General features: G+C 33.5%; 1 protein-coding gene across 4 annotated transcripts in view; it reads right to left on the bottom strand.

Annotated features, from left to right (window-relative positions):
• Nucleotides 1-19160, bottom strand: part of LOC100920321 (E3 ubiquitin-protein ligase Mdm2-like) — a 31691-nt gene continuing 12531 nt past the window's right edge. For all 4 annotated transcript variants that reach the window (XM_031938156.1, XM_031938157.1, XM_031938158.1 and 1 more), the window contains 6 exons: nucleotides 17873-17940; nucleotides 17663-17750; nucleotides 14653-14810; nucleotides 5604-5747; nucleotides 5055-5126; nucleotides 1-848 (listed from right to left, as the gene is read on the bottom strand). In XM_031938156.1, the coding sequence (XP_031794016.1) occupies nucleotides 282-848; nucleotides 5055-5126; nucleotides 5604-5747; nucleotides 14653-14810; nucleotides 17663-17750; nucleotides 17873-17940 (1097 nt within the window). In that variant the 3' untranslated portion in view covers nucleotides 1-281. The remainder of the gene's footprint in view (nucleotides 849-5054; nucleotides 5127-5603; nucleotides 5748-14652; nucleotides 14811-17662; nucleotides 17751-17872; nucleotides 17941-19160) is intronic.

Below are 19160 nucleotides of genomic sequence, written 5' to 3'. Positions count from 1 at the left end.
TATCCACTATACCCTGCTGTCTCTGTAAGTAATACAAATGAATGCTAATAAAAATAATACAAAACTGGAAAAGACCAGTAACCAAATTTTTTTTTCCTCAAGGAAAATAAAAAAATTCGTTCCAAAAAGCAAACTGCACCAGAGAGAACTAAAATACTCATTTTCTCAGAAAAAAAGGCACAAAAATAAAATTCCCAAAAAATTTCACAGCCATGTGTGAACATTCTTAAAAGAGCGTTTCATGTACAGGACTCTACGGTTCCACCTTTAGTACAACACATTTAGAGAAAATAAGTTAACACAATCATTTGAATTGGCTGCCTGCACACTGGACAAGGCTTATTTCTCTTTTTCAATTTCTTAGCACATGTAAAACACGCCATAAGATGTCCTGTCCTTCCATGGACAATGCAACCATTTTTAGGTCGGCTCTGACAGATGACACAGGGCTCTACTGTGCTAAGGGGAAGAAAACATCCCATATTTTTTTCTTTGTCTTGTGCTTCTTTTCTCTCAAATTCTCCAGCATCTTCTTGACTACTACACATGATACTTTTAGATGTTGATGGCTGGGAATAATCCTCACTCTCTTGGGAGTCTGATGTCTGTACTACCTTTTCATCACTTTCCTCAACACATGAATCTTGAGAGTCATTGATTTTATTTTTCTTACAATCTGGAACATCAAAGCCCTCTTCTTCCCCTTGTGTGGGATTTTCTATTGTGCCTTTCTCCAAAACTTCACCTTTCTCCTCAGAAAGCCAATTTTCTCGGGCAGTCCAACATCTGTGGCAATGTGGTGGAAGTGGAGGGTTTATTTTGTCACAGGAAGGACACTTCCAATAATCCTGCAATGAAATTAGAAGTAGAATCAGTCTCAATAATTCTTAAACATTTATGAATAACAATGCTAATTATCACAACTTAGTCTGTTTATTTAGAAATGTTTGTTTTGCCAGTTTTGCCTTAGAAAAGATTTTGCACCCTCCCTTTTAGTTGTTGTTCATTTTCATTTTGTTTTCTGACTCGTTTTCTTTCCTTTTTGATCTGATTTTTCTTGTGCAGCAAGAGAATTGTGGAAATGTTTTGCTCATGTTGGATTTGACATATATTTTGACATGTTTAACATGTTTGGATAGCCTGTCATCAGGGGAAGGGGGGGGGAAAGGAGGGGAAAGTCTGAGAAGTGTAACTATGCAGGGGTCAATGCATTATTGATTATCTGTGCATATGTCTTGAGAGTAAAAAGCTTTTTAAAAAAAGATTTTGTAGATTATTTTGCAATATCTCAAATGCTACCCTACCTTTAACTCTTAGCAACTAATTTCTGAAATTGAAATTGTACTTAACTAGTTTCATCTTTTAGAGACTCTACAGTGAGACATTCTAAATTCGGTTAGTTGTAGATCTTTTTTTTTTTATAAGAATTCATCTCTATTTTCTGGCAGGATTTCTTAATATCCATCAGCTACCATGCCTATTTTTATTATGCAGTATTCAGAAGAAATTCTAAGCAGCCATTTCCCCCTTTTCCTTCCCCCTGTCTTTTTTGAGATAAAACAGAGATTAAAGCAATTTTATAGGAAACTGGCCAAATTCTATTCATAGATAGTTTCTCACCTTGCAAATGGTTTGTGTTAATTGTTACAAATCGATTTTTTGAAAAGATTCAATCTTCTCATAGAAATAATGCTACAAATGGAAACTAGGTTTGCAGGCCCAATTCAGAGAAGTCTACTTTATCTATAATACAGTTTAATTAATAATACTAGGTACTAAACAATGTAAAGGTGGAAAAGGCTGAGAAGGTGGCTAGAATTATGAATAGAAATCATCTAATGGACAGCCTAGTTCCTTTGCACTGTGGAAACTAGCCTGAGGTAAAGCTTGTCTCTGACATCTTCTTCATTACCACTGAGCATTTTTCTCTCATCTCTTGGTAAATCTTCCTGGTATCCTAAGGTGGTGCATCTTAGCATTTCACTCATATGCACCCTCTGATGTTTTTCATGGTCCCAAATTAACTATGATATTTTCACCCGAAACAAAACGTTTAATCCAACTGTCAAGATGTATTAGGAAGAAAGCCTGAATTAAAGCAATGTAATGACTCTGAGCCCTGGAAACCTCGCAGAATAATCCTTACATTGCTTTCTTTCTTTCTTTTTTTCCCCCAAAGACTTGCAAATTGAAAAGAATCCTTAGTTATTTCAGGGACAAAGTGAAGTGGAAGCATTCAGAAAGTGAATTTTTGGAAGAGAAAATATTTTGGAATAGGTTCAAGGGCTGCTAAACAGCTGCTTCTCTGTAAGTTTATCAACTGCTTAGCTCTACCTAAGCTAGAGGGATAAACGACACTCAGTAATCTCTTCTCTTCCTGTTGAACACGAGGCTTAACTTTAATGTTTCTTATACTTCAGAGATCTATGATTTCACCCCCGTAGCATAATCTCGCTGTGTGGGCCAAGCCATGTAATTTCTCAGAGACTGTCCGCTAAAGTAAGGGAAGCCTTAGCCCTCTGTTTTGCTTTCTTAGAAATCAAGTGACCTGGAAGAAATTTTTTTTGGTAGTTACCTCATCTCTATTCAGCCCATTATCCCCCCACCCAGCATAGAAAAAGTTTTCCATCAGGGGGTTTTTCTTTGGGAGGGTTGGGTAGCACTTGCTTATTTAAAGGAGCTCTCTGCTTCTGCAAGGCGGCCCTGCTCGTTCTGGACTTCCCGCTTTTCCCAGATTCTAAAAAACTTCCTACCTTCACTTTGAGGAGTCTGCCAGTAGTCAATTTTGGGTTAGGGTCTCCAGACCCTACACATCACTAAATATAAATAATAAATGTAAACATAAATATAACTCTCCATTACCACAAGGTTTAATGAGTTACTTGTAGTCTCCCCAATTTATCACTTCTGGTGACAAACCTCTCTAAATTTACTTAAGGTTGGTCCTGAGAGAACACACATTGACAGCCCTTCACTTAGGCCTAGACTTCTTGTCTTGGTAAAAATCTGCTAGAGTCCGAGTCTCAGTGGAATAACTTTTGAGAAGTCAGGATCACTGTATAATATTATAACAAGGCGTTAGACTAAGACTTTAATGAAGGCCTCTGCTTACAAGAAACAAGAAAAGAAAAAAAAAGTTTGGGTAAAAGTACATTGCAATTCCCTTGATCCTTACAATAACGCTGGCAAGGTAGGTGCTATTATTAGCACCTATTTTATAGTGGGGAAAACTGGGGCACTCAGAGAATATATGACTTGCCCAGGGTCACATAACTAGCGATTGTCAGAAGCTGGATGTGAACTCGGATCCCCCAAACTCCAAGCCTAGCACCATATACACTGTACCACTTAGCTAGATGGACATGCAAGGGAACGGGAAACGGCCTGAAGAAAGCAATGAGATACAAGACAGCAAATAATCCAGTTTAGCTGGAGCAGTGAGTCCCCGAGAGAAAAAAGTGTGAGACACAGGTAGAAAAGCCAAGTGGTCAATACATATATTCCTATTCAGCACTTTGTGTAGTGGCCAAGAAGAGACTGCTTAGTCATCAAATTGTAGTATATAAATGTAGCAGAATAGTCTTGCCCTGTAAGAAATAGTAACTTTGAGAATAACTTGGGAAGAACTGCATGAAATGACGCAAACACAACAACGGAAATTAAAAGAACAAGAAAAACCTGAACCTTGATTCACTGGCAAACCAATATGATTCACTCTGAAGAGAGGCAGGGAATTAGGAAAGAATAATGAGACAGCTAAAAGCAAAATTCTCTGACCAATAAGAGTTCAGAGATTAGACCAGAGATGTCAAATGCACATGTCGGGGATGCACCACACTCCCAAGTACTCCCTGGACCAAATGAAAAAATAACCGGGAAATGTTACAAAATAAATAAATGCAATAAAACAAATAACAAAAACTAAGTCAATATGTAATCCACAGAGATCCTGATGTACAGCTCAATGACCCATTTTTAGTTTGAGATCAATGGACCACCAAAAACCAAAACTGATTACTTTAAAAAAACATCATCTAAACAAAACTAAGCTTGCCTAGAGTCTACAATGCTTTCTTGCAATATTAAAATGAAATCATAAAAAGTGATAAAATTGTTTTCACTAAGTTCTTTTAAAAATTTAAGAGTATATAATATTCAAGTTTCTGTTAGCAGGATGAGATAAAATTACTGATTATGTACTTCCTAGATTATTTACTGCAAAACAGATTAGGGACTTCAAAATAATTATATATGGGACATTATCTGAAACTTTTCAACCAACTCAACCTCAATATCTCAATATTAAGAAGTCAGCTTAACTCTCAATTTTGCTTTCCAACATTACAATGAAATTAAAACAATTTTTTTCAAGTCATACATTATGGTTGTTTTTACAATTTTCAAATAGATCTGTGATCTCAATGATTTGAACATTCCTTATAACTGGAATACACATCACAAATTCATTGAAGTCTCCTCAATTTGTTTGCCCATATCCTTCCCTAAGTTCACCATGGAGGTCTACCTGCTTTAGAAGCTTCCTGGCACAAGGATTCTAACTGAATCTTGAGTCATCCTCCTACACATCCTTGTCCTCCGCATAGTGATCGAGTCATCAAAGGAAGCACAGATATCTCTAAAATGTATATCATCTCTTCTCATATTTAGCATAAGAAAATACACTTTCCTACTAATTTACTCTCATAAGGGAAAACTAACTGGCAATATTAACCAAGGAAGAAGTTAGAATCATATAGTTTAATGAACAAAGTTTTTCTCTACATCAGTTAATTAATGAAGAGGAAATCTTATAAGTAAATATAAAAATGAACATTTAAGAAAAATTTTAATGGTGCTCCAATAAACCTACAATAAATAGCAAGAACTGGCAGCTTTAAGTCATTAATATGTATTGTAATGTTAAAAATTAAGCAAATTTTACAAATTTCTTACCTCTTAAAAAAGAGAAGAAACATTTTTCTAATTTTAACCCTAAATTCATACCTCATTTGCAATTTTGGGGGTATCACAGAAAATGAAAAGTTTATACTTACGACTAAGGATATTTCAAGGTCTTCATCGAATGAGTCGGTATCACTTTCCTCTACCTGATAGATCTGGCATATCTAAAATAAGGCCCAACAACTCCATTAATACAAATTCATTACTTCATTTTTATCCAGACAAGTTTTTTAGATTTAATAGAAGTTGTGTTCTGACTATGAAGAACTGACCCTCAACCAAGCAGAAACATGGCATGGGAGCAGAGCAGAGTCCCTACCAGCTCTGCCACTTGGATCTGTGAGGAGATGGCAAGTCATTTCATCTTTTTAAACTTTACCCATAAAATGTGAATGACAATGCTTGTTTCTGCTTCTCAGTTACAAGGTAATCAGACTGTATGCTTTCAAATACAATCAATGTGAGGTTTTCTTCTACTCGTGAGGGGTTAACAGAGATGAAAAGAAATTTAAGGGATTTTAAAAGTGATTCATTACATTGAAATTGGAATTAAAATTTCAATTTGCTGTACAAAAGCACTAAACATAGAAAACACTTAACCAATTCCTTAAGCAGGTAGATTAAAAAAAAAAAAAACCTACCTCATCATCTTCATCTGAGAGTTCTTGTCCTTCTTCATTGTGACTATAATCTTCTGAATCATTAGATTCAACTTCAAACTCAACACTAAATTGGTCTGAAACTGAATCTCCTGAATCTTCATTTAATATACCAGTATCAATATCCTAAACAAAAGAAAAGGAATTTTAACTCAAGCCAAAGAAAGACCTATAACTCCCTAATTTCTCTCTTTACTTCTTCAATCCTCTTCTCCCCTACTTTCAAATGTACTCAGTGTATCAGACTAATTCTTCCTAAAATATTTTCCTTGTACTAAATAGGTCTAAACCTACACTCCCTTATCCCAGCATTCTATAATGCTAACGTTCAAAACCCTTGATAGCCTCAAAATCCAAATCCTTGGAGCCTTTCCCGACCTTCAGGCTTTAGCTTTAATCTTTCTTCTTGTTTCACCTTGCTCCCTCCTCCCCATCTCATCCTGTACTTCTCCAGTCCTTGAGGACCAGCTCAAGTAGCATGTTCCTGGGAAGTTTTACCAGTCACACATTTGAAAATGATCTGTGTTGTGTGAATGATTGTGACTCATCTGAATTATTCATTTGGTCTCAATATTCTACTTCCTTATTCACTTTTCACAGGTTTATCTTATTTTCCCAGTAGATTACATATTTGAGGACAGTAACTGATCTCCACATTATCTTACCTCCCTCCCCCACAAAACTTAGCACAAGCCTTGTGCATACTTGGTGTTTAATCTGTAGATTTCAAACAAACAGTTTAATAAATAAGATTACAGGTTGAACTTGGAGAGGTAAAAGAATGGTCCAATTTACAAAATTCTAGCACTTACCAGAGAGCCTTGCCCAGCAAATTCAAGTAAGTGGTCATGTTATATTATTCTTTTATTCATGTTAATCTAGATGGAGACTATTCATAAAAAAACCCTCCTAAAGTCCTTGATTTTGAGATAATTCCCTTTTGTAGCTATTTCCAAAACTTTCAGGAAGCAGGAAAGACTAATGTTCATCAGCATTATGTGTCTTGTACAAGAGATTTAAAGATGGGGTTTTTTTTTTTTAGATTCTGAGCCCCAGATCTATTAAATTTGTTAAGCAAGGTGTGACAAGGATCCTATGGTGGAAGGTCCCATGGTCTGATATAAAGAACAATGGATTTAGGATTCCAAAAATTTGGATCTGAATCTTACTTCCGTCATTAATATCTGAATGACTTAACTAGGAGATTTCAGTTTCCCTATCTGTAATATGAGGTCTACTAATATATTTCTAAAGTGCCTTCCTACTTATAAATTCTGTCAACTATGAAAAGCACAAGTAATAACTACAGAGATCGATGGAAATTGTATGACAATTTAATCACAACTTCTATGGATTTTGGATCTGCGCACAGAAAAATGCAAGGATCGCAATTTTTAAAATTACTTTAATTAAGTAATCAGCCCCTACCTGATACTCTATATCCCAGAAAAGGTAGAGGTAGAAGGGGGGTTTTCAATACACTCCTTCTTTGGTCCATCATCCAGATATATATAGTCTTTCTAATACAAGTCCACATTCTCCATTTGTAACATAAGTTGCTTATGGCACCAGTAATTATACAACCAGGGCCATCTCCAGTCCTGATCTACAGCTGATCACTGGACCCAGAGGGCTCTAGAGGGGAAAGTTCAGCAGATGACCTTGCCCAGCCCCACTCCCCCCACTTAAATCCAATTCACTTGAAGGTCATGGCATCCCCTCCCTGATGTCATGGTCCTCTTTGAAAATGAAGGACAAACAATAACCACCAAGTTTGTAAGCACAGCAGGTTAGGACAGCCACAGTAGTAGCCAACATATCTGATGCTATATTTCTCTAGTATGGAGAATTCCAACAAATAAAGTCATCATTCCTCCTCCCTCCAATTGTACTCCTCTTTTCCCCATGCCCTTTTTGATCACTATGATTTGTCTGTTATGCAGCTAAACTAAAATTCATTTCCAATTTTTCAATGACAAAAATGGTTCCAGCTTAAATGCACGACAAGGAAAGAATACCACTATGTTCTAATCTGGTCATTTATCTGGAGGGTAGAGATGAAGCTGGGCAGCAGAACATTTATTATTATTTCCAGAGTTCTCCAAGAGAAAGCTGAAATTAAGAAATCTTAAATCACAGAAGTGTTTCTCTAGAGACTATTCTGTATATCTGTCTTACAGGTGATTGCTTCTTAAAGGAGAATAAACAGTAACCAAATAAACTAAAAATGAGTTTTTTGTATCTCCACAGCTAGCACCCACTTGAACAGATAAGCATTAAATACAGACCTACCTTACCTAAGAATAAAAAAAAAATCATTAACACATAAAAGGGTCAAACTGGAAAAGCAAATTACCGTATCTAATCATTGCCAGAATTATAAAGTAAATCTTAAATGTCAATATATAAAACCATTTTTTTCCTATACCGGAAGTGTAGTGTGTCTCAGTCATAAAGTGGGTACAACACTACATATGTCAATCATACTGAAGGGAATCAACAGTTTCCAAATGCCCCACATAGTTTAAAAAAAAAAAAACACATATAGATAGATAGCACTATTTTAGTAATAAAGAACCAGAAGGAAAGAACATTCTTTTCTCTTTTATATTCAAAGAGATTAAGCTAACAACAGTTCATTAAAGAACTCTGTATATACCTTTTTAATCTCTTCAGAGCTTTGTAACAGAGCTTGTGAATATTATTTCTCAAATATTTTGCTGCAACTCGGTTTTTACAATTCATAAAGCATTTTAAGGAAAGGTTTGAAAAGACATGCATTTAATTTACTATCTGAAAACAGGTAAAATTTTTCTGTTTCTAATTAAACCTATGTGACTTGGCATAGTTTGGCATAGCATAAAAAGGGTAGAATCTCAATCTGGCAAGAAAAATGTCTACTTTATGTTTAATGCCCAATAAACTGACATCAAATAGGAGAAAAATTAATACATCCATTTTGACATTCTCATAAATATGAAGAGCATACTAAAAGATATTACATCTAAACGCATGAGCAGCTTAATAGGTTCTACTCTGAAGGCAATGAATAAAAAAGCTGGCTGTGTGGGATTCCCGATATACTCAAAATCATTTCAAAACAGACTGTCATCTAGTAGCACTCAAAATAAAAATAAGCAAATATACCACCATTAAGATAATTACCTTATGTCTCAATGTCTATTACATAGAGTAGTAGAGAAATTCTACTAAAGAACTTGACAATGTCCTTCTCAAGCTAAATTATCATAAACTTTGAAATACAACAACTTCAAAACAAGTGGACACAGAGTAGAGTGAAAATTATACTGGTAAATATGGCTTAGGATCAAGAAATCAAAAGCCAAAGTCTAAGTGGACTGCTAAGAATCCTCATATAAATCAAATCATAAATATAGTCATTTGGAAGAGCTGAAAGGGGCACTAAATAGGGCAAGCAAGAAACAACATTAAAAATCTAAATTTGCCATTTCTCAACAGGAAACAAATCACATCAAATCAGCTGTCTGTGAAATCAGTTAACCAGTTAGAAACTGAAGCAAGCAACAAATAAGGAGGATAAAAATACAGACACTACATATGATGATACTAACTTCCACAAATCTTATTCAAATATAAAACATAGGAAATAGACTTAAGAAACTGGCTATCACCATTTCTAGGCCCAACCTCTCATCTTAATTCTGGACTATCCTTAATCATATTTTATTATTCATTTTGGTAAAAGGAACAAAAATGTTCTTACTTCACTTTAATCTGATTCCAATCTTAATATGCAGTAATCACACTAAATAAACAAGGCTCCCTTTAAATTCTATTAGTTTTCTAAAAATTTAAATTCTCTATCTCTCCCATTTTGAGACAAGTATTAAAACTGCTTTCCCTTTCCCTATTCCTCCTATTCTTTTTACTATTAATTCTCCACTTTGTTCATCTTTTGATGCTCATAATCAATTTCTCTTCTTCCCTCCTCCCTCACCCCTAAAACTCAAAATGTTTACATATTACATGGTTTACTATCTTTCTATGGTGATTACATTGAGTTAAATGATAAAACGCACTTTGATTTTCATACCTTGATGATGATCTCCTTCTGAAAGCTGCCTCAAGACTGGCTCTCTCCTCCACAAATTCTTGAAATTCCCATGGATGCATAATGACCATCTTTTTGTCTTCAAAAAGATTGTATTAGAGATTTAGCACAAATGGAAAACTAAAATGGTTCAGGGATGACTTTTAGTCTTTTCAGGAGTAACAGGTTTCAAATTTTGTCCTTTCTCTTTTGTTTTGGTAGAAAAATTTTACATAATTTAAACTGATGCTTTCTAGTATGAGATGCTTTTTCTTAAGTTACTTGCAAAACCATCTTCCTCCCTGACAATACTAAAACTTTTTCTTGCTCTCTCTTGTGGATTCAATTTTTCCAATTGTGCTATATCTTTATCCAGTTGTTTAATTTTTTTGACCGTGCTTCCCTTTCTCAGTTTCTTTGGTTTTGTCCCCCAGGGAAATAATTCTATTTTAAAATTTTTACCTTTTCTTCAGATATTTCTTTCTAAGCTGTTGTTTCTGAAATCTCAGGAAAGGTATTCCAAGTTCTCATCAATTCCTTTTTCTTCCTGGTATTTTTTCTTAAATTCCTTCACTACATCCAATCTTCCAATATCCACTGTTTCCTAGGTTTTTGGGGGGTTTTTTGCATTATATATACTTCTTTCTGGTGTTTTTGCTTCTATTCTTAAGTTTATTTTGACTATATCAGAACCTTTTCTCCTATTTGTTCAAACCTTGGATATTTTTTCCCTAAAATTTTTCTCTTGAAAAATTATAGTAGTTTCTTTCTCTCTCCTTTGGGGGCAATTTGTTGACAGAAGATTTTTGGATCATTTGGGATCTTTAGAAAGGAGGTTCTCCATTGATCTTTTACTCTTCCATCTTCACGGAAGTTCACTAATCCCATTTCTAAGAATTTTGACTCTTATAAAACAGTCATCACAACAAAGAAGTGAAAGGAACAAAAAGCCCAGAAATCACCTCAACTAGCAAATACTACCTCATTGGCAAACTGAGATATGGCAGTCAAAGGCAACAGCAATTGAATACAAGATCAATTATAAAACTACAGAAAAATGACAGCAATTGAATAAAAGATCAATTGTAAAACTACAGAAAAATGTTGGAAGACCACAAGCACTATTACCTCAAAAACAGTGAAAAACAGTTAAGAAAACAATCCAACAATGACCCTGTGAGATCCAAATCAAACCAGCTCATCCTGATTGAAATTACAGGTAAAAACAGATGGAAATCAAACAGACATAAAATAGCAGAATGATGAGAATTTTTATGATAGTCTATCATTCCCATGGAAATGGGAAAAGCATGAAATCACCACATCCAGGTTTCATATACAATAAATTAGTAAAGAAGTGGCAAATATACTTAAAACCAGAAGTTGGAAGCTACTAGAATTGGCAAATTGAAAACACAAGAAATCTGTGCTCCAGGACACAATTTCTAAAGCCCTCAAGAATCGATTATAGCCAAGATAACCAAAAGAAGCAAAGAGTCCTAAAGATTGGGAAAAGTTGTTGATCTTACTTTACTCTACCTTCCAGAACAAAAATGTGTGGAGAGAGGAAGAAAAGGAAAGAATTGAGAAGACAGTAGCAACTTACACCCCTTTATATGCAAATAACCTCTGCTCACTTCAATAGTAACCTCAACAAAAACAAACAACATCCTCCAAATCACTAGTAATAATAGAAATGCAAAGTTAAAACAAGGGGGCAATTTCATCTCATACTCAGTAAATCTTAACAAAAGGCAATGCTGGAGGACATATGGAGAAGACAAACAGATGAATACACAGTTGACAGACCTAATAAACTGGTCCAACCATTCTGCAAAATAATGAGGAACCCCTAAGCCATTCATAATCTTTGACTCAAGAGATCTCAATGCAGAAAGTATTGCTGGGAGGGGAGAAGGGGAAGACAAATCTCAAATACAGAAATACAAATACAGAAAAACAATCATAGCAACACAGTTATGCAGTTACAAAAACTGGAAACAAAGTCAAGTGTCCATTAGCTGGGAGAAATAGTTAAACAAATTGTGGAATATGAATATAAAACATCCTTGTATAGCATGAAAAACAATATGATAAATTTAGAAAAAACCCACTAAACTAATATGAAGCAGAATATAAAGCAAGCAGAACCAGGAAAGCATATATTATAACGTCATTCAGTCACGTCCTATTCTTCATGGCTCCATTTGGGGTTTTCTTGGCAAAGCAGTTGGAATGCTTTGCCATTTTCTTCTTCAGCTCATTTTACAGATGAGGGAACTGAGGTATAGAGTTAAATAGCCACATAATTAGCACACGTTCTGAGGCCAGGTTTGAATTCAGGAAGATAAGTCTTCCTAGTTCCAGACCCGGCACTCTATCCACTGCACCATGTAGCTGCTCAAAAAACAATATATACACGTGATAAACAACGTAAATAGAAGCAACACTTAAAGTCAAACACTGAAAATCTAATGACCAATATTGGTCCTTTCCCAGGAAAAAATAAATGCACTTCTGACAAAATAAGTAACTGTGTGTTTAGAATGATGTAGAATACTGTCAAACACAACTGCTGACAGTTGGTATCGTTTACTTTTCTTTGTCACAAGGAAGGGTTCATTCACTCTACCTAAGTTGGGAGGGAAGATAAGATAAACTGAAATGGGGGCAATGTAAAACAAAGAATCCATAAGTTATTATTCATAACAATTCAGCTGTAACACTTTGATCTTAAGGCAAGAGATCTGGTTTATCTGTTTTCTATTGCAAATAGGTTCTTCCCTCTTTTGCCAGGCCTTTTCTCCAAATAGCCTACCAAGTTCCTTTTCCTCCTGGTACTGTTTTCATAATCCCTGGTTTATATTCTCATTTGCCTTTGATATCAAACCCAAATCTCTTTTTCTCAGTTCTGACCCAAGCAAAATTCTCCCCCTCTTCCTGTATTTATTCTCCCCAATCCATAAATCTAGGAGAAAAAAGGCCTTTTGCCAGACTCAACCTATTCTAGTAATCTACTAGCCTTTCTCTCTCTCATAAGGCCTGCCTCTCCAAGGAGGGGTGAAATTGGGGGATTAAAGTTTGAATGAGTATATTGAGTCCAGTTCTAAAGAGTCAGATGAAAAGAGACTAAGGTTTTAAACAACAGATACTCTAAATTACAACAGACTGATCAAGGCCCTGAAACTAGTTAAAGAACAGAAAAATAATCCATAAAAATCACTTACTATCAGTGAAGGGAGTAAAAGTATCCAATGAGCAGCAGCATGTTACAATGAAGAAGTTCCTAACTTTTTTTGTACTGTGCCTTCCCACCCTAGCAGTCTAGTGAAACTCATGGATCCTCTCCTCAGAAGAATATTTTAAAGTAATTGAAGAAAATGTTGAATTTTATTTAGAAATTTGGTGAAAATAAAGCTGCAATTTTTTTTCCCATTTTAAGTCTTATCATGGACAACCTGAAATCTATACATGGAGAGGGTCCATATATACCAGGTCAAGAACAAATAGTAAATAGAACTGGTTTCAGAACTCTGTGCTCCAAACAATTCTATAGACTTTAAGTGACAGAATAGTTGCTAATTTGCATGACTAGAGAGGATGCCTCCTTATCTGAGATCAATGTGATCATGTGGTTAAGACTACCAAAAAAAGTGTTTTACCACAAGATGCTGATAATTACATTATACTATGACAAGTATGTCAGACAAGCAGAAGAGTATTATAACCAGTTCTGGGTACTACATTGTTTGAAGGAATGGTGAAAAGTTAATATTCAACCTGGAGTATGACTATGATGGGAGGAATACTCTAAATGACTACAGGTTTCATTAAAGGAAATAGGAAAGTTTAGCCTAGAAAAAAAATAACCTTTAATAGAGGATACAGTAATCTTTAAACATATGAAGCACTGCCATGTGGAGGCAAGATCATGCTTGTTTTGTCTGGCCCTCAATTGATAAAAATTAAAGAAATTTTAAAAATTAAATTTTAGCTCAAACAAAAAAAATCTCCTAAAAATGAGAGTATTCAATGTCCCACATTAAAAATTAATGGGTTCTCCATCAGAGAAATCTTCACTTAGGCTGAAGGATCAATGATTAGACATCCTGGAATGAAAGAACTAGGAAGGAATTAATCAAGAGGATGTCTAAGTTACCTTTTAGCTCTCAATCTATAATTCTCTGACTAAAAGACATGGTGTCAAGGATAGATACAACCAGTTACATAGTGAAATAGTTAGGAACACAGTTGAAACAATACAGTTAACTTCAAAGATACAAGACACTGGTCTCCAGCTAAATGGATAAATTGGAAACCAAAGTCATGATTTAATTTTCCATTAACATATCCCACAGTACTGAATACATAGTAGGTACCAAATAAAATGTCTCTTAAATTTACATGGAAATCAAGAAATATTGACACTGTCTTATCATATACAATAATATCATATCATCCAGGTGAAGCTTTTTGCTCATTTTCAAAGCTATCACACTATATGTGTTAGGTGGGTAGATGGTGACTTAGTTGATGGTAGCTGAAACATGAAGGCATTGCCTTAAGTTGTAACTAAAGATTTCCCAAAAAATGTACAAATTCTAGTAGTTGAAACCAGCTACAGCTCTCAGAACTGTAAGAGCTATGAATATCTGTTAAAATTGGGGGGGGTGGCAAGGAGGGGTCTGCCTTTGTTAAACTTTTCAAATCATTAGAATGAAATTGCTACAAGTTCCTACAGTCCATGTAAGTTTGAGTCTTTTAAATATCCTTCATCAAGTTTAATATTAATCACACCCCCAATAACTGGATGTTTTTATACAATTGTTTCCCTTAAATAGAAAATTTTATTTCCATTTTATAAGCTCATACTTATCTTTGAAAAAGTTCTTTCAAACGACCTTTACCTACATTTTTGCTGAGCAAGATATTTAAACTATTTTAATAAACGATGATTACCGGACTTGAAGGGATTTCTGTTGAGTCACTGGTAATGTTTTGTTCACAGCATATCTCTCTTAAGACACATAGAGCACAGCTTTCATCAAATGTAAGGGACATACTATCTGACTTATGCCGTTTTCTGTCTCTTTCACCAGGCAGTTCATCCGAATTTTCTTTGTAAGAAAATAAAAAAAAATTGTGTTAATTTATACAATTATGATCATCTAAAAAATGCTTTATTTACATTTATACTTAAACTTTTTTCATTAAAAAGAATTATACACATAATAAACTGAAATGAGACACAAATGTTTGAGAAGTTTCAGTAGAGCCTTTTTTTTCAATCTTTTAAAAAGTTATCTAACATCTTTTACAGAACTGTATTTCCATTAAGTAATAATTTGTAAAATTCATAGTTTCTTTTTAAAATCTGGTTTTGAAAATAAAAAGCTTTAATTAAAAAAAATCCTTTGTATGTTATATCCAATATAGATATAGAAATCTATCTTATCTTTGGGAAAATAGCAGAGGAAAGGGATACAAAAAGGGGGGAAGGTGACAGAAGAGGCCATATTAAGTGAGGAAGTAGACAGAAGCAATACACTTGAGGAAAAACCGTGAAAAAATAGAATATACAAGGGGAAATACAATCAGCAATAGTAATTGTGAAAATAATTTTGAAGCAAGTTTCTCTGGGGAATTTCTCATTTCTCAAATGAATGGAAATTGGATCAAATTAATAAAAAATAGTCATTCTCCAATTAACCAAGGATGAAAAGATATGATCTATACCCAAAGGACTATAATATCATGCATCTTGTTTGACCTATGTATAAAAATATTTTTTCTCAAGGCAAAGAATTGGAAATTGAAGGGATACCCATCAATTGGAGAATGGCTTTAAAAAATTGTGGTATGTGATAATAATGGACTATTATTGTTCTATGGGAAATGGTAAACAGAGTGCTCCGAGAAAAACCTGGAGAGTCCTCCATGAACTCAAGCAAAGTGAAATGTACTGTGCACAAAGTAATCGCAATGTTGGGAAATGATCAGGTGTGAACGACTGCTATTCTCAACAATACAATGATTCAAGACTGAAATGATGGTGAAAAGTGCTATCCCTATCCAGAGAAACAACTGATAATGTCTGAATACAGACCGAAGCATACTTTTTCTTTAAACTTTATTTTTTAAGAGGAAAGGGAGGCAAGAAATCTGTTTTCTTTTACAACAAACTTTTGTGGAAATGTTTTACACATAATTTCACATGTACTTCCTCAATGGGAGGAGGGTGAGGAGGAAGGGAGAGAAAATGGAACTCAAAAGTTTTTGAAACAAGTGTAAAAAATTGTTTTATAAGTAACAGGAGAATAAAAATTAAATAATTTTTAATTAAAAAATTAAATTAAATCCTCTACCTTGACAAATATGGTATTTTAGAATTATTTTTTTTATCATTGGTTATGCCAAAAAAAGAAAACAACAAAAGTTTATTGCAAAAGAGGTTTTAGTCATTCAATTTCTAGACAATTTTATTTCTTTGGCAGAATAGATCAAAATAAGTTTCTTTTCTTTCTTTCTTTCTTTTTTTTTCTTTTTTTTTTTTTTTGGCTGAGGTAACTGGGGTTAAGTGATTTGCCCAGGTCATACAGCTGGAAGTGCTAAGTATCTGAGGTTACATTAGACCTCAGGTCCTCCTGACTTCATGGCTGGTGCTCTATCTACGGTCCCACCTAGCTGCTCAACGAACTACTTTTTAAAAAGATTTTACTTCTAAGACTTAAAAAAGGTGAGGGGAAGCCAAGATAGTTGCCAATGACTGCAATAGCTCGTGTGCACAAGATAAACCACTAAAAATGTTAAATATGTTTATTTTTGGCAAAAAAAATTAAGCTTTATTAAGATTTAATAAAACTTAATACCAATATTCTCACCTAAGATGAATTACATATCATGACTAACATGTGAGATGTTCTAAGGGAATAGTGGGAGAGACTCCACACAAAAAGACTGAGACTACTACCCTCATTCCTTTATTTGCTTTCAGCATATAATAACATGTTGTAGCCAGTTAAGTGGACTTACAGTATTATCTGGATTTATCTAGACTAACCCTCACAAAATAGACAAGTAGCTTAAAAAAGATTCCCAGAAAGTAACTATGGATTAAGATAGTAATAATGCATGGGCAACAAATGAACAAATTGGAAGAGCTGTCATTTTTCTTATTCCTAGCAGTATTTATCAGTCATATTAGAAGATAAAAATAACCATACAACGAAGTAATTAAATCAAGCAGAAAGTCAACCAAAATAATTTGAAGGTACTAAAATTCTTTAAAATATGTATTTCTACCCATTATTACTAATGATGTTAATGATTTACCTTAAATTACCAAGATTTTCAAAGATAATACAGTATATTTAATTGCTTTCAACAAAAATATTACTATTTTATGTACCATTTTTTAAAAATTTAACTATTGTTTGTTACCTATGATACTTTAACTTCTATTTTTGTGTTCTTATAATGAATAACATTAATACAATAGTTCAAGTGTATCATATTGAGGGTGTATGCTTAATTTTTTGTTTTACTAAGTAGTAAATGGTGTAGTATGAATAGAAGTAATTTTACACATTTCTAAATAATTTTATCCTTTAACGTTTCTATCCAAAGATATCTTCCATTTTCATTTTCTCAAATGAAGTCACCTATCAGTGGTTAACAAAAACACAACAAAAGTACTTTAAAACATACTGCAGTAAAATTAAAATGCATTAATAGGAAAGAAATTGGAAAGAAGTTAAATAATTAGCCGGTGTTCATTAAATAAGCGCATATCACATAGAGAGATGAAAAAAAAAAGAATTCAAAAGATCCATCAGTCTTAACAAAAAATCCTTTCAGCATTGATTATTAAATCAACTACCATCAATATAAATCTTAATTTCAAGGTAGGAATGAAGTAAAATTTTAAAATTAAGTTAAATACTTTAAAAATAAGTTAAATACTATATACCTATTTCACTATGTGTTCTTCTGGATGAGGTAGTTGGTCTAGAATTCAAATTTGGTGGTCTCTCTTCTTGCAATTGTTGCATAGATTCCTAAATAGTCAACACAGAAGTACTAAATAAATACTAAGCTTAAGGATACAATTCAGATACAAATCATACACTTTCCAGTGTAAAAGGATTACTGTAGTAGAATATTAAAGTATAAAGATCACCTCTTTTTCACTTCCAATTTCAAGGCGACGCCTGGTTTCATTTGAAGATGTGTTTGGGCTAGCAAATTCTAAAGAAAAAACATAACTAGGTGTTTCGAAAAGATAATTTAAACAAAAACAGTAAGACAGAACTCTAATGCAGTTGAAATCCTTGTCAAATGTGCATTTTTCCCCCTTAAAATGTCAAAATTAAAATTTTATATTTCTGGCTAAATTTAGAGGTTAAATGCTGATAGGACGGTGTCTTTAGTGTCTTTAAACCCGTTTCTTCCTCTACTAAATGGGGTATATTAATTGTACCCTACACCTCACCCCTGTTCAAAGGTTAATTGATATTATCCATGACCCATTTTAAGTGTCACTCATTATCATTAACACATAGAAGTCAAACAGCCCACTATATTAGCATAGTTTTACATATTTTTGTTTTAGAGGGAAAAAAGAACATTTAGGACATAATAATTTGAAGTTATTAAAATTCTTTAAAATGTGCATTTCCATCCATTATTGTTAATGATGTTAATGATGATTTACCTTAAATTAACAGGATTTTCAAAGATAATGAAGTATATATTCAACACTTTCACTAAAATTACCATTTTATGTACAATTTTAAAAAATTTAACTATTGTTTTTTCTGTCATACTTTAACATCTATTTTTGTGTTCTTATAATGTATAACATATTAGTACAATAATTCATGTAAGCAATTTATACATCAGTGTATTATATTGAGGGTGTGTGCTTAATTTTTTCTTTTACTAGGAAGTAAATAGTGTAGTATGAATGTAATTTTACACGTTTCTAAATAATTTTATCTTTTAACTAACGTTTCTATCCAAAGAGATCTTCATTTTTCATTATTTCAAATGAAGTTACCTATCAGTGGTTTAAAAAAAAACACTATTTTAAAATATACTGCAATAAAATTAAAATGCATTAAATAAGAAAGAAATTGGAAAAAAATTAAGTAATTAGTGTTCAATAAATAAGCATATATCGTATAGAGAGAAGATGAAAAGAAAGATATAAAATGATCCATCAGCCTAACAAACAAAAAATCCTTTCAGGATTGATTATTAAATCAACTACCATCAATGTAAATCTTTTTTTTTTTACATTTTTTCTAGTTGGTTAATGTTTTTTCTTTTCTTTTTTTTATTATACCTTTTTATTTACAAAGCATCGCTAATTTTATAGCATCAACAATTGCAAAACCTTTTGTTCCAACTTTTCCCCTTCTTCCCCCCACCCCCTCCCTGAGATGGCAGGTTGACCAATACATCAT

The sequence above is a fragment of the Sarcophilus harrisii genome, chromosome 5, assembly GCF_902635505.1.
Source record: "Sarcophilus harrisii chromosome 5, mSarHar1.11, whole genome shotgun sequence".
Taxonomy (NCBI): domain Eukaryota; kingdom Metazoa; phylum Chordata; class Mammalia; order Dasyuromorphia; family Dasyuridae; genus Sarcophilus; species Sarcophilus harrisii.
Note: the sequence above shows the minus strand (reverse complement) of the source record. Positions and strands in the feature narration are given on the sequence as shown.